This window comes from Lissotriton vulgaris, chromosome 4_1 (genome assembly GCF_964263255.1).
Source record: "Lissotriton vulgaris chromosome 4_1, aLisVul1.2, whole genome shotgun sequence".
In the NCBI taxonomy this organism is placed as follows: Eukaryota; Metazoa; Chordata; class Amphibia; order Caudata; family Salamandridae; genus Lissotriton; species Lissotriton vulgaris.
The window spans coordinates 981,356,496-981,371,376 of NC_141691.1; the positions used below are offsets into that span (position 1 = coordinate 981,356,496).

Genomic DNA, 14,881 nt, shown 5'->3' on the forward strand with positions numbered 1-14,881 from the left:
CTGCAAAGTATCAGGGTGCTAGCCGTTTCAAGTCCAGTGGCCACCCAATAAGAAGTGTCCGTGAGTTGCAGTGCACTGAGGTTGGGGCACTGGAGCTGAGTGTGCTCATGTAAATAAATTGTTTAGGATTGTGTCCCTTTGGGATATTCCTGCAGCAGCTGCAGTGGGGTGTCTTACACCTGCATCATCTTCCTCATCATTGTCCCAGGTCTCCCGCACTGCCTGAGGTGATTTTGCTGCGTGAGCTCTCCACAGCACACACCTCAATCAGAAATAGTCCATGAGTTGTGGTGCACTGAGTTAGTGGCACCTGAAGAGCTGAGCAGGGTATCAGGCAGATGATGGCATCCACGACATGTGTGAGCAACTCTGTTAGTCTGCCAGTACGACTGTTTCAACTCTGGCAGTTGTCGTTTGGAGGTGGTCCTGGTATTGGTGGAGTGTGCCCCCACCTTGATGCAACGTCTAGGCCGGTCAGGACTTGATTTGATGTGTGAGCCCAGGTGGACCGCAGTTGAGGCCGGTGGAAGCGGACAACGCAGGTCCACAGACACATGGCTTTGATGACCCCCAATCTATCGACCCAGAGGCCCAATAACCTATCAGACAGGGTCCCTGACTTGAGCTGCACAGTTAGTGGCCCTGGATGCACTGCTGTGGGTACAGGCACACCGCCATGGGACGGTGGCTTGCGGTGCACTGAGGTAGGGCCACAAGGACTGAGCAGGTCCTCGTCGATGATGAATGTTAAATGAAGCAGAGGGTTGCGGGGACAGTGGAAGGTGTCCTCCAGGGCATGATGCAGAGGGAAGAAGTCGTCCGGAAGCGGCAAATTGAGGAGTAGAATGCTACAGCCTCGTTTTTACCACCATGTTGGTATCAGCTACATGAGGTTGAAGATAACCCCCAGTCCATAGACTCAGACACCACCAAAGTTCAACCAGATAGTGACCATGAATGTCGGGAAACAGACTTAGTGGCACCAGGGCTGAGAGGGGATGCAGTCTGCGATGAGGCCGGTACAATGATAGAAACTCTACCTTGAATAAATCAAGACTCAGTCCCAAATGTGTGACCCACTCGACTGCAGTGTAGGCCGGAGGCAGCGGTCAGCAGGGGCCCACAGCCACGTGTTGTTGGCTCACGATGCACATAGTTAGTGACACCAGGGCAGTTGCTGGTAGTGTTCGATCACCTCCGTAATGATGATCCTTTATGCCTCCGGACTGAAACGCGCCTTCCTCTTACACCTCTCCTTGCGTGCAATGATATGAACTCTGCCATGAAGAAATCAAGACTCAGTTCCTATTGTGTGACCTACTCAAGCGCAGTGTGGGACGAGGTCAGTAGTCAGCGAGGGCCTACAGACACGTGTGGTTGGAATGCTATACACAGACTTGGTGGCACCACATCGACGGGAGTATAGTTATGTGAACTCTGCCATAATAAATTTACTCTGCCATAGTGTAATCAAGACTCGGTTCCAAATGTGTGACCTACCTGTCCGCTGTGTATGCCGGTGGAGTACGTCAACGAGAAAGGAGAACTGCGGGCCATGCTCACGGAAGCCTTGATGGTCTGAGCAGGCTGCCAAGGTCACGGGCCTCAGTCTTGGAGCTTGCACCAGCATGTGGTGGGCCCTCTTTGACACACGCCGGTTTTGGCAGTTGAGCAGTAAGGCCTGGGTGCACAGGGGCGGGCAAGACGGGTTCGCGGACCAGCTGCACGGGGTGCAGCAGGCGCACAGGATCACAGGCAACACCGCTCACGGCGATGGTGTCAGCCTCATGGTAGGGTGAGACGTGCCGCCCTGGCAGAGATATTGGGCATTCCAAAAGAGAACCACACCCAAAGAAAATCCTTTTTATTTACACCCCTATGCTGGCCTGACGTTCGCCGGGCCAGCCCACTCTGCTCACGCTTAAGGGGGGGACGTAACAAGCTACATTTCTGCGATCTTCCCCACTGGCTAGGGTGACATAGTTGCGTCCACTGTCCATTACACTCCATCCACCAGTGGTGTATGTCGACATGGATATGTGTGTGGTCTGTATACTGCAGTCTGGCCATCACATCCATGCCACACTTGACATTGCGTACAATCTCATTCATGGGTCACTTTCCTCCTTCGCACATGCCTGGTTCCCACCTCTCCCGACAATCTGCTATTGTGTGGCTGAGGTTCCAAGCCATTGAAGGCTAATGTACATGGCTGGTATTAATACGATATTTTTCCTAGGCAACAGAGTACCTGTACATGGCTGGCCCAGGTTTCCACAGTAAGTTCTGCTGTCGTGTCTGGTTGGTAGGCATGTTGTTTGGCATGTTGTATGTTAGTTTGTAACATGTGCATTCCCAGTGTTGTGAGTTGCATGATTGTGGAGTTGAGGTGTGTGGTGTGTTCATTTGGTATTTCCCAACGAGCAGTACATTTCCATGGGTGCCGTCCTGGTAGTGCTGGTTGATGATGGACTGTCGGTAGATGTAGGAATAATGCACACTGCCTGGGTAGTTGGCGGCGACAATTGGTTAAGATTCCCCGGTGGTCCATTGTAGCCTGCACATTGATGGAATGCGTGTGCTTTCTGTTGCCGTAATTGTGTTCAGTGTCGCTAGGGGGCACAAGTAGGGCATTGTGCAGTCAATTGCTCCCTAACACGTGCGGGAAGCCAGCTATGGCATAGACGCCGTGCTTGGTCTTCAGCTGTTCCTGCACAGTGTGGGGGAAGTACAGGTACTGGGGTACCAAGCTGATGATGGCATCCAAGACAGTTGTGAGGAACTTGGATTGGGCTGGCTGTGAGACTCCTCTGACTCTGGCAGTTGTTGGTTGGAAGGTACCGGAGGCCAACAGATGCAGCACAGCCAGCAGCTTTGTCTGAGGTGGGATGTTGGTTGTCCGCTGTGGTGGTGCCATGAGCATGTGGGGAATGATTGTCAGGATACGGAGGATGGTTATCCTTTTGAGCCTGTAGTGGGCAATGCCATTCTCTGGTGTTAGGTCTGTGAGGTTGGTGAGTTTCCTGGAGGTCCGCTGTCTTTGTCTGTGCTGCCTCTGTGGTGGTCCAGAGGGTGGGGGCAGGGGAGGTCTGGGGGGGTGGTGGACCTGGGTGTGGGGCGGTGGGTGTTGTGGCTGCATGGTGTGGGGCGGTGGGTGTTGTGGCTGCATGCTCAGTAGCTCCATGGCATCTGTTGATCTTCAGGTGTGGCTGTGGGATGGGCTCCCTTTTCTGGTGCAGGTTGTCGTCCGACTTTACACCAGGTCAGAGCAGGTGTTAATTTCCTGCTGCTAACACGCCTTATCGCCTGTTTTGGGTTCTTATTGCTGATCTGGCTGATCGTTGTGAATGTTGCGAAGTGGTGTTGTCGCTGCTTCTTGTACTAGAACGCCTACTCTGATTCTCATTAGCGATAGTGTCCGGGGGCCTTTTGTGGCGATGTTTTTTGTGGCTGCTATCACTGGTAAACTGGTGATATCAGCTGTTAGCACCAGCTTGTGAATGGGGCAATAAATTTATCGCCACTTTGGCTGCCATAAAGTGCCAATAATTTGGCATTAAATACTTGAGAATATGCCCCTGTAATTGAGTTACAGCCCAGTGGTTACTTCCACGATTTAGTAACACAAGATGGCAATTTGAATGGAGAATGCGCTCTCTTTCGATGACATAATTTTACCAAATGTTATTAGTAGTTTATGCTCCCACATTTTCCTTTAGACCTCCACCCATTGAACTGAACGGGTTTGTCTCTTTTCATACAATTACATTTCAATTGTTCACGGCACGTTTGCCTTTATTAACATGATGTTGATGGCCAGCACCCCCACTCTATAATTGTTCCAGCACCACTTCCATTGAGTCTGTTGAAAGTAAGCCATACATTCTACTTTGTATTCTTCGGGTAAATAAGTATTCAAAATTTCTAGCATGTTTACAGGCATTCAATGTGCCTGGAAATTTAGTTATTATTGTCGCCTTTCCTCTTAGTATAAAATACATATTGATTGAAGGCCTCTCCCATTTCAAGTTAGCTTTTCATTGCAAATGTACACTTTTCAAATGCAAACAGATCCTTATATTTGTTTGGTAAGTGCTCCAACCTTATTCCTCAATTCTCACACCCGTTTTGCTCCCCTCAGCGCCATTTTTAACACACAGTGGACCAGGCCCACAGATTAAATGAATCAGGATCTATCAGGCATCCTCCTGTTGTTGCATGAAACAGCCGACTTCCCTGACTTTTTTACGCTGACTCGTGCTGCATACATGCTGTATAAATATCTGTCAGTACAACACTTTTTCCCATATTAAAGTGACACACTTGCAGCGCAAGGGGCTTGTAAATAAGCCCTCTAGAAGGGCAGAGGTAATACCGGACTGGCCGTAGTGGGCACCGGGCATTTTCCCGGTGGGCCGGAAGGGAGAGGGCTGGTTTTGCAGCAGTGCTGCAATAATAATCCACATTTGTACAGTGTGACAATCACCCATAAGGGTCTCTAGGCGCTGGGGGCCGTCGGGAAGATTAAGCAAGCTATTGCCCAGAGTCACATGGTGCTGGGCTAACCTGCCGCTGGAGCTGGGGATCGAACCATGATCCCCAAATTTCAGCGTCAGTCGCCCTGGCCGCGGCGCCACACCTCTCCTACCGCGGCGCCACACCTCTCCTACTGCTGCAATATCGGCTCCCTGTGACAAAAGAGGCAGTAGAGATGCTAAAGAGAAACGGTAGCAGTGCTGAGGCAGCACCACTGCTTCTCACTAGCACCCACTGCACTACCTGCTCCCTAGGAGCCGTTCCAGCTGAATTGCCAGGGCAATCACCACACTAGCTCCCATTGGATGCACCCCAAATGGGGCCACATCATTTTAAGGGGGAGGTAAAGCCGAATGGTCAAGGCTTACTCTTGAAGGGTGCTACGGCCAGCATGTCTAATTCAAGCAGAACAAGCATCACTTACAATAAATATAATGCATAATGCATATTTTTAGGGTTCAGACCATTGATTATTGCCCCTTGTACCTGTAGAAGATAACATAATGTCGTTTTTTTCACGTTATTGTTTATCTTATGAAACTATGCAGGCTCATAATGCTTTCATTTGCTGGTGTAGGCATATGTGTACCTATTTTTGAATAATTTTTCATTCTTTATTTAGTCATGGTACAGGCCACTTTGGGAATCGTAGATTTGATTTAAAGTGTTGTGCCTTACACGTGCAATCCTCATGGTGGCATATTCTCACAAATGGAATGAGAAATTAGCCTTTTCTCTTCACATGTACTTCATGATGATACCTTTTCCCGCAAATGCAATACGGCAATGAACACATAAAAATGTATTGTATACCTTGACGATCTGGCCTGCTTCTATGGTGCACGCTGTTATGGTGGAGCTGGGAGTTTATTTGTTCCTGGAATTCAACTAACTCAGCAGCAGTAAAGCTGGCATTAGCTTTGAGTTTCTCAGCTCATGTCAATTAATTCACTCCCAAAATAAAAAGTTTTGCTGACTTTGGACCTTTTGGGTGAATGTGTTTTTAATTATAGAGGCAGGGATTCATGATGTTTAGGGGTTGGGAGGGTCAGCGATGGATATTGTTTACGGGTGGTGATGGGTCAGAGATTTAAAAGCAACTGAAGCAATTGTCTGACATTGTAGATGATATAAATATGGAATAATATCCCCCGAAGTAAAGCACTGAAATAAATATCCCTGACAAAAATGTTTCAGTAATTATGACCTACAACCATTGCATTTACACATAATAAGTAAGCATTCAAAAGCAAATTTCGACTAGAAAGACTTTCTATGAATTGGCTTCTATGGAAAGGAAAATGCCATTTATTCTGAAAAGTTCCATTAAACAGTGTAGATGAAATGGTTTCTCAGTAATGGTATTCAATGAAATCGTTTTTCTATGAAATCACATACAGCCTTAAAATAGTAGTGTTTGGTGAGATTATCTGGTCTCCAGGGAATTACTGGTATTCAAAGAGCAAACGTTTGAAAAAAAAATGTCCAACAAAAGAATAAGTGGTGGGAGACTGAAGGAATAAACTAATGCACATGACATTTTTGTTGCTTGATTTTATTATCGATTATGAGGGTATCCTGACACTGAGCAATTGTATGTGCCTAGCTCTGCCTGTGGCAGGTTGGTTAATTAAAAAGCCAGGTCTTCGTCTTCTTTCAGAATTCAAGAAGAGAGGATAAGGCTCTGAAATGTGGAATGGGATGCTGTTCCAAGCTTTAGGAACAATGTGAGAGAATGCCCTTCCTCCTCATCTGGTTCTGTGTATGTGTGCAAAAGGAAATCCTGTAGAAAAGAGATGTCTTGGTGGTTGGTGGAAGGCGATAAATCTGTTCAGATAGGTGGAGCCTAAATTGTGTAGTGTGTGTTTGAGGAGTTTGAAATTAGCACATGTGTGTATCGGGAGACAGTGGAGCTCCCCAAGGTGTGTTGTGGTGTGGTGTGAGTTTTGTATGGGAGGTTGAGGATGAGTCTGGCTGCCAAGTTATGGATGGTGTTTCGTCTTCTAGTGAGTTACTTGGTGATCCCGGCTTAGCGAGTGTTTCTGTAGTCCAACTTGTTGGTGGCAAGTGTTGCTTGTGAGCCATTTGAACATCTTCCTCAGCATCTCCAGGGTGTGGAAGCAGGATGGAATGATATAATTTGCTGTTGATGATTATTTCAAGGTTTCTGGTATGGGTGTTTGTTGTGGGTCCCAGTTTGTCTGGCCACCAGCTGGAATCCCATTGTGAGGTGTTCTTGATGAAGATCACTACTTCTGTCTTGTCTGGGTTGATCTTGAGATTATACGCTTTTATCCAATTAGCACCTTCATTCTTGTTGTTAGTGAACTTGTTTTTTGCATTGGTGTTCTTATCCAAGAGGTAGAGTATGAGTTGATAAATCTCAACTTCCTACCCAAGCCGAGAAGTAGCATATTTTTCAAACTATCTGAAATCATTGAGAACATTATGCTTATTTCTTGGCTGCTTATGAGATGGGGTCTATCCCAACACCTTACATTTTATAGCAAATGTTTACTGGGACCAAGTCACAAATATTTTGCCTCGAGCAGGTATAACCAACCCTTTTAATTCTCCTGGCTTGCTCTTGTGATTTTGTAGTAAGCCAAAAGTACTTCAGTAGTAAATCACTGCAAATTATTTGTTAAATGGGCACACTGTTGATTCAGTGAACCAATGTTATATTATGTTATGTTAATGGATATTTGATTAGCGCAACGACTCACCCCCGGACAGGCAACTCAGTGCTGAGGCAGCAGATAGGTCATGAAACAGCAATTAGAACAGCCAGGTTTTAAGATGTTATATTAAAACCTAGGAACTCAGTGCATGCCCTGATAAAAAGGAGACGCTTGTTCCAGTGGTACGGCGCAAGGTGCGAGAAGGTCCATCCACCATGCCTAGATGCGTGAATAAGATGGGGACAAAGAAGAACTTAACTACTTGATCTGAGGTTTCTTCCAGGGAGATAGGGAACAAGTTTGGTCTGTAGATATTTGGATCCTTTACCTGATAGGGCTTTATACGTCAGGTAGAGAAGTTTAAAAATAGCTCTTTTCTTTGTGGGGAGCAATGAAGGGCTTTGAGCGGGGGCTGAGGTTGTGCCCAGTGACAGTTTGTTAACTAGTCAATCTGCAGTATTTTGTATCAGCTGCATTTTAGAATGAAGGGATTCATTTGATGCCACAACAAGCGCATTTCCATGGTCCAGGTGGCTGATTATCAGGGCCTGGATGAGGGTCTTCTGAGAGGACAGCAGAAGCCACTGGAAGATCCTCCTAAAATGGTGCATTGTCCTGAAGCACATGCCGCAGATAGAATTCACCTGATCTTTCACAGATAACTTGTTATCTAACAAAATGCCCACATCTTATACTGTGCTACTGAGAGGAGGAGAAGGACCAAGTTCCACAGGCCATTATTCAGCTGTCCACTGGAGTTGCAAACAGTAGAATCTCCATTTTGTCCCCATTTAATTGAAGACAATCCAGGGACATTCACATGGCAATTTTTCGTAGAGGCGAGAAATCGATGTTTAACATTCTCAATATCTTGGCCAAAGGAGATGACCAATTGGCTATCACCTGCATAAGAGAGTATTTCAAGACCACAGGACTTGACTAGCTCAGCGAGGGGAGCAATATAAATGTTAAAAAGTGTATGGCATAGAGCAGAGCCTTGAGAGACTCCCTTGCACATGGACAGAGATTTATATTGAAAAGGGCCAAGTGTGATACTTTGAGTCCTGTCCTTAAGAAAGTCTGTATGCCAATTTAAGGCGGAGTCATGAATCCCCATCTCATTGAGCCATTGAATCAAGATGGGAAGGGACACAGTATAAAATGCAGCTGACGGATCTAGGAGAACCAGCATAGCTGGCATGCCGGCGTCCAAAGTTAGGCGGAGTAGTCTACTACAGCTAAGAAGGTAGTTTCTTTACTGTGGGAGGGGCGAAATCCGACTGGGAGGTGTCCAGCAGGTGATGAATTTCCAGGTAGGAGGAAAGCTGCTTATGAACAAGAACCTGGCCTATCGAGGGACGGAGAGGGATGGGACGGTAATTTGTCGGATCAGTAGGATCAGCATGCGTTTTTAAAAAAAATGGGTGCGACGTAGGCAGCTTTCCATTCCAGAAGAACTGCAGCTAAGGATAAGGATAGGTTGCATAAGCATGTGACTGGTGGTGCAAGAGAAGTACATAACATTGCTGTGATATGAGGGGGACACAAGTCAGAGCAAGATTTTGTTTTCGCTAAAAGATCCAGCAGTTGAGTATGTGTGATGGACTGAAACCAATCCAATATTGCCTGAGAGTTGTTACAGGAAGAGTTGGCAGGACAAATATGTATCAGAGCTGTGGTATTATAGTGGAAATTGTGGTAGATATTGTCTATGTTAGTTACAAAGTGGGTGGCTAAGGTATCACAGAGTGTCTGCGAGGCCACAATAACTGAGGTGGAGGCACAGGGTATTGTGTGTCCCTTTAAGACATTGAATAGTTCTTTAGCGGATACAGTAAGTGGAAGAGAGGCTGGAAACTGACTTTCTACACACAGGGAATTCCTTTCCTGGGAAATAGCAAATGAAAAGTGTACATATGGAGCGAAAGTAGTACAAAATACATATTTTATACATGCCTCTTTTAGAGCTTTATATGTTTCCACTGCATGTAGCCAAGCAAGTACCGGTCCTTTGTTATCAGTTGCTCCTCGTGCATAAAGATTGCCTTGAAGAATGAAGAAAGGATGAAAATCTGGTCCTTTAAAGAATTACTTCATGGCAAATGTTAGTATCAGATGAAATCACAAAACAGCAAATATTACACATTTTCCACGTGGATAGGGTCTCCACCTAGTCACATGGGAGACTGACAGCACAACCTTGTGAACCTCTCTAAAGATAATTACTTTTTAGACGACAGAGTATGCATTTATTCCAGCATGAAGTAAAAAGAATCATTTTCTAAGCATAAGATGCAACATATGAAAATCCAACCAACCTTCTAGAATCTAATTTTTTGCTAAGGCATTCAGATGCAGCGTTACATCCCCCGCCGGACCCTCCGCTCGGCCAACGCTAATCTGCTGACTCCCCCTGTCTTCAAGCGCAAAAAACTCGGGGTTTGAGATTTGCGTCAATCTCCCCCCAGTTCTGGAATTCCCTTCCCTCGACGTTACGTCAAACTGAGTCCTACTCCATGTTCAGGAGATCTCTCAAAACTTGGCTGTTTTCCCAGGCTTAAGACCAATAACTCCCACCTCCCTCTCATCTGCTATGCTCCTTACCCTAGCGCCAAGAAACCGTCGGTGTACGAGCGCTCTATAAAACCCTTCTATCATATCATCATATCATCATCATATCATATCAATGCATGGATTCCCATGGAGAGTGCATGCCTAGAATGTGGGTTGTGAGAGCCTCACCTATGTTTGGAGCCCGTCTAAGGAAAGTGCACAAATAGTGTACATATCATACAAGTGCTATTGCTGTGTGTATGTCTGTGAAGTGGATAAGGATTCTCTCTTAAGAGGAAACTTTTGTTTTGCTATGTCAGTTGCATGCAGTAAGTGCTTAATTTGTGCTGGTGGTTGCAGGTATTTGGCACTGCCATTGATTTTTGGGGACATGACCTAAATTCCACCATCAGACCCACAGCAAATGGGAAAAATGAAGAAAACAGTAAAGAAAATAATGACAGGGGGAGGACACTGATAAAAAAGTACCTGCAAGAGCGAGTAAAAGAGAAACAACACATAATACGGAAAAAGCAGGAGGAGGATTCAAGGGTCAGAAAACTTGGTACTAAGCAACCATGGCAATTTTTGCTGTAGGGCTCCTAAGAACTGCTTTGGGCCCCTGCATCTTTTTATTATTTTTACAAAGTAGGTAGCACCTGCATTTAAACAAACACTATGGTCTTTATGGCTGACAATGTGTATCAGGAGCTGCACTGGAGTTGACTCCATTAGTCCTCTCCAACAGGAATCAGCAGTTCAGTACCTTCCTGTCTTTCAAGAATACCATCTTGCTTGGTTCCACAAGGTTCGGTGATATTACCTTGTCTTGCAATACTCTATTTCCAGATCTATGTTGTCATTATTGAGATACACCTCTGATTGGACAATAAATTAAAGGTGACATAGCTACATGCCAAAGGCATGTTTACTACTGGAACTAAAGTTGCTTTCTATGTTGCAGTGGGTCCAGGATGGAGATTTGGATAATGTGGGACAGAATCAGAACGCTTTATGTTTTTTCGGGGCTTCAGGTCTTGAGAGTTTCTCTTGCACCAGCTCTAACATGCCAGATCTAGGCGTCCTGTATAATTAAGCTATTTGAGTCATTCTGCAGGTGAATGACGTTTTCATGAATATCATCTTCCAACTAATGATGCTATGGAAGTTCTCCACCTTAAACAATTAAACCAGTGGGTAAAATGGAAGACCACTGGTTGAATTCTGCCTAGACCAATGTCAAGATGTGTATTGGATGTCCCCAAAAATCTAAAGCAAAAACCTAAATGAATTTAAAAGCTGGCAACAATGCTGTTCCTGAATTTGTGAAAATCTAAATTCATAACGTTTGAATGCACTTTACTGGACCCAGTTCATGATCTGGGTATCATAAGCAAAGGCTACCAGTTAAAAGGTCCATGAAACAACACAAGTTAAACACCCAGCAGAGCCCTGCCTTCATTGTGAACTCTAACACCACCAAGGCAATCTGCAAAATCAATTCCCATGTAACAAACATGAAGGCAAAACTATCAAAGCTCAAGATCAAAACTCCATGTCAACCATTACTGCATTGAAGAATTTGAATACCTTCAACTTTGAGGGAATCTTGCCCTGCGACGTCTGATTACAATGGGACCACCCCTCATGTATGAAAGCTCCCCAATACCTGCATGATTCTAGTACAGAACGCAACTTACAGAAGGCAACTTGCAACTGCAATCCCTAACCACCCACTGTCGACATTCGCAGCACAGATTTTTGCAGTCAGCAATAACATGGCCACACCCAGGTCTGATACCGTTCCAAGACACAAACTTCCCAAATATGCTCTAGACAGTCAATGTGATGCAGTCAGAATCCCAGCCACTAATATTCAGCATGCATAGTCTTAATTACATTTAGAACAATCCACTCAAAATAAGGTGTCTCAAACATTCTCCTAGCAAACATCTCATGCTCAAAAACCGTTTTCCAATTTTACAGGTGTGATTGGTAGACACAAAGGGTTCCTGCATCGAAGACTACGGGACGGATTTACAAACCTTTTGCACTGCTAGCCAAAACGTTTTTTGTCAGATTTACTCAAGTTTTACTCTGGAAGGTTTCCTAAAAGTAACACAAAGCTGCGCAAAGCCTTGCGTTATCCTGTGCCAGGATATTACATGGGTTGTACATCGGCGTTCCCGTGCTACCACCGATACTTTTTAAAACAAAGCCTTATCTACTGTAGGAAATTATTTTAAAAATGGAAATTCGACTCACAGACCTTGCTAGAATTGCACCTTAGAATGTTTTTAAACTGCTGCAGACATGTTTTAACATAAACAAACGTAGGAAAAATGAGCCTGCCTAATGACGTGAAAGAATCATATTAAAACATATTATTAATATCACAAATAATTCATAGATTAATCACATGTAGGAATAATGTGTAGTACCTAATAGTATAGGAAATCATATAACAGAATTTTTTTTTTTGCACCAGGCTATCATTCTTAAATGTGCCTTTTTAGTTAGCCTAAAAGCCTTTTAGACGTGTATTTAGAACATTTTGCCTTGCACCAGCAACTTGTTTAAGAATGTACTGACTTTAAATCTATGTTTCTTTACCTTCATCACACTATATTAGATCATCTGCCTTAATACAACGAGCTGCTGTAACTGTTTGAATAAATAATAAATTAGGTACATTTTATGAATGCTTCATAGAATATTCTTGCTAATTTGCCCCTTCATATCCGACTTGCTTAGTATTCACAATGGACCCAGACCGCATCTTTAAGCTTAGGTAAGAAAGGTTCTCATTTTTTTTTTTTTTTTTAACATCATTTTTATTGCATCACCAATATAAAAGTACAGACAAGATATTCAGCAAAATGATTATGACATGGACCAGTTCAGTTGAATACATTCGTTTTTCGTCCGGGGAGCTCTCCCCGCTTGCGATGTGGGCAGCTTCACCTCCGTCTTGGTCTCATACGTCTTACATTGTCTGACCGCTTCATTGTGCACATAACCCTGGAATGCTTTTGTGATTTACGCCCCTCCCCCTCCCCAAATTTCGGTACCCCAACATCCCTCCAAACCAGCTTCCTACCCGCCCTCCCCCGTGGTCGCGCTGCGCTTGAGTAACCCTGTATCAGTGCCTGGTGTGTTGCAGGAGGAAGCAAACAATCGCTAAGGTGTGTTCTCCTGTATAGTGTTAGGGTCTGCTCCGGCTAGTTCGCTCTCGCCTTCCTGCCCCTCATCGTCCACATCCCTGAGCGCCTGCACCATCACCTCCCATGCAGTCGCCCTTTCCAGTGCTTTCTCATCAGTCGACCTCCAGGCCATCTGGTATCGTAGGGTACTATCACACGCGGCCCATCTCAGACACTCCCCATACCATCTTTTATACGTGGGCCCCACTCTGGACTTCCAATTTCGTGTGATCTCCCGCTTGGCCAGGATAAGCCCTAAATCTATAAATTTACTTGACATCGTATTTCTAGGTGTGTGTGGGAACCAGTGAAGGATGCCAACTGCCTTAGTGTATTGGATATCCCTGTCCGTCGCCCCGTTAAGGGCCCGTCCAACTTCCTGCCAGTAGTCGCCTAAAGAGGGGCAATCCCACAGCATATGACAGAAATCCGCCCCCGCTGTATTACATCTGGGGCAAGCAGCGTCGGTCGCCCCAAAGTACTGTTGGATTTTCCCGGGCGTAAGGTATGCCCTGTGGATAACATAGAAGTGGATTAATTGGAACCTGGCATTCCTCGAGCTCTTCCGCGCCCTCCTCAGCAGTTGGCCCCAGGTCGTGTCTGGTATCTCCACCTGGAGGTCCAGCTCCCACTTGGCCTTCAGGGCTGCCAGAGGTTGCAAGGCCTCCCGCTGTATCCGCGAGTACAGGCATGTGACGGCCTTAAAGGTTCCCGCCGCCATCATGGCGTACTGGCAGGCCATTGAGGTACCTGGTTCCTGCAGCCCTTCTCCCCAGTGGGCTCGCATGGCGCCTGTGACTGCCGCGTGCAGCAGATAGTCACCCCTCGGTAGGTCAAATCTCTCTTGCAGGTCCCGAAACGGCAGCAACACCCCATCTTCGTAGAGGTCACCCAGCACGTGTACTCCCGCCTCCTCCCACCCGAGCAAGCGTGACCAGTCACCTCCATGTGGGAGGGCAGTGACCATTCCCAACGGAATTTCGGGGGCGTACATAAGGCGGACACCCGCCCGCTTACGGGCCCGGTCCCAACATAGACGGAAAGTCTGCTCCTCGACCGTCAGGTCTCCCACTCGGAGTTTCTGGTGCAGCGTGATATAAGCCAGAACGTGTCGCGGGGTGCCTTCGACTCTCGCGTCCTCGGGACCTCTATAAACTCTTGCCACCTCCTGAGTAAAAGTCTGCAGCTGGGCAGCGAGGTAATATCCTTCGAAGTCCGGCACTGCCATACCTCCCTCATCTTTGGGGCGTAGCAGCGTGTCGAGCGCTATGCGTCTCCTACCCGTGCCCCACAGGAACGCTATAATCAGTGACCTCAGGCGTTTGAAAACCGAACTCGGGATCCATACCGGCAGTGTCCTAAAATAGTACAAAAGCCTGGGCAGGGCTATCATTTTAAGCAGGGAAATCCTACCAGCCAGAGAGAGCGGTAGAGTCGCCCAGAAATCCATAGATCCACGCAGGGCGTTAATACAGCGAGTTACGTTGCCATCCAGCAGGTCGGACGGGGTGTGGTAAACATAAACCCCTAGATAATGTAGGCAGCGCGGCTCCCACCGGAGTTCCTGAGCAGTGAGTGGGCACGGCTCTCCCGGCCTCAGGGGAAACAGGCAGGATTTAGGCCAGTTGACCCTCAGGCCCGATAACCTACCGAACTGCTCCAGTAGCCTCCGCGCCCCCTGAAGTTCGGCGCCGGCATTGGCCAAAAACATCAACAAGTCATCCGCGTAAAGGGAGATGAGGTGCGGCCTCCCCCTAAAAGGCAGACCTGCGTAGTGGCGGCCCAGTCTGGCTACCGCAGCGAAGGGTTCCATTGCTAACGCAAACAGTAGCGGGGACAGGGAACAACCCTGTCTAGTGCCACGCCTGATCGGGTATTGTCTCGAGATCAGCGCACCCACCCGGACCC

The 14,881-nt window shown here is 46.5% G+C and overlaps 1 protein-coding gene across 2 annotated transcripts in view; it reads right to left on the minus strand.

The window, feature by feature from the left end:
* The window catches only part of LOC147722779 (beta-Ala-His dipeptidase-like), a 423,764-nt gene that overhangs the window by 161,494 nt on the left and 247,389 nt on the right, over nt 1-14,881 (minus strand). For both annotated transcript variants that reach the window (XM_086965242.1, XM_086965243.1), the window contains exon 5: nt 9,174-9,262. In XM_086965242.1, coding sequence (XP_086821368.1) covers nt 9,174-9,262 — 89 coding nt within the window. The remainder of the gene's footprint in view (nt 1-9,173; nt 9,263-14,881) is intronic.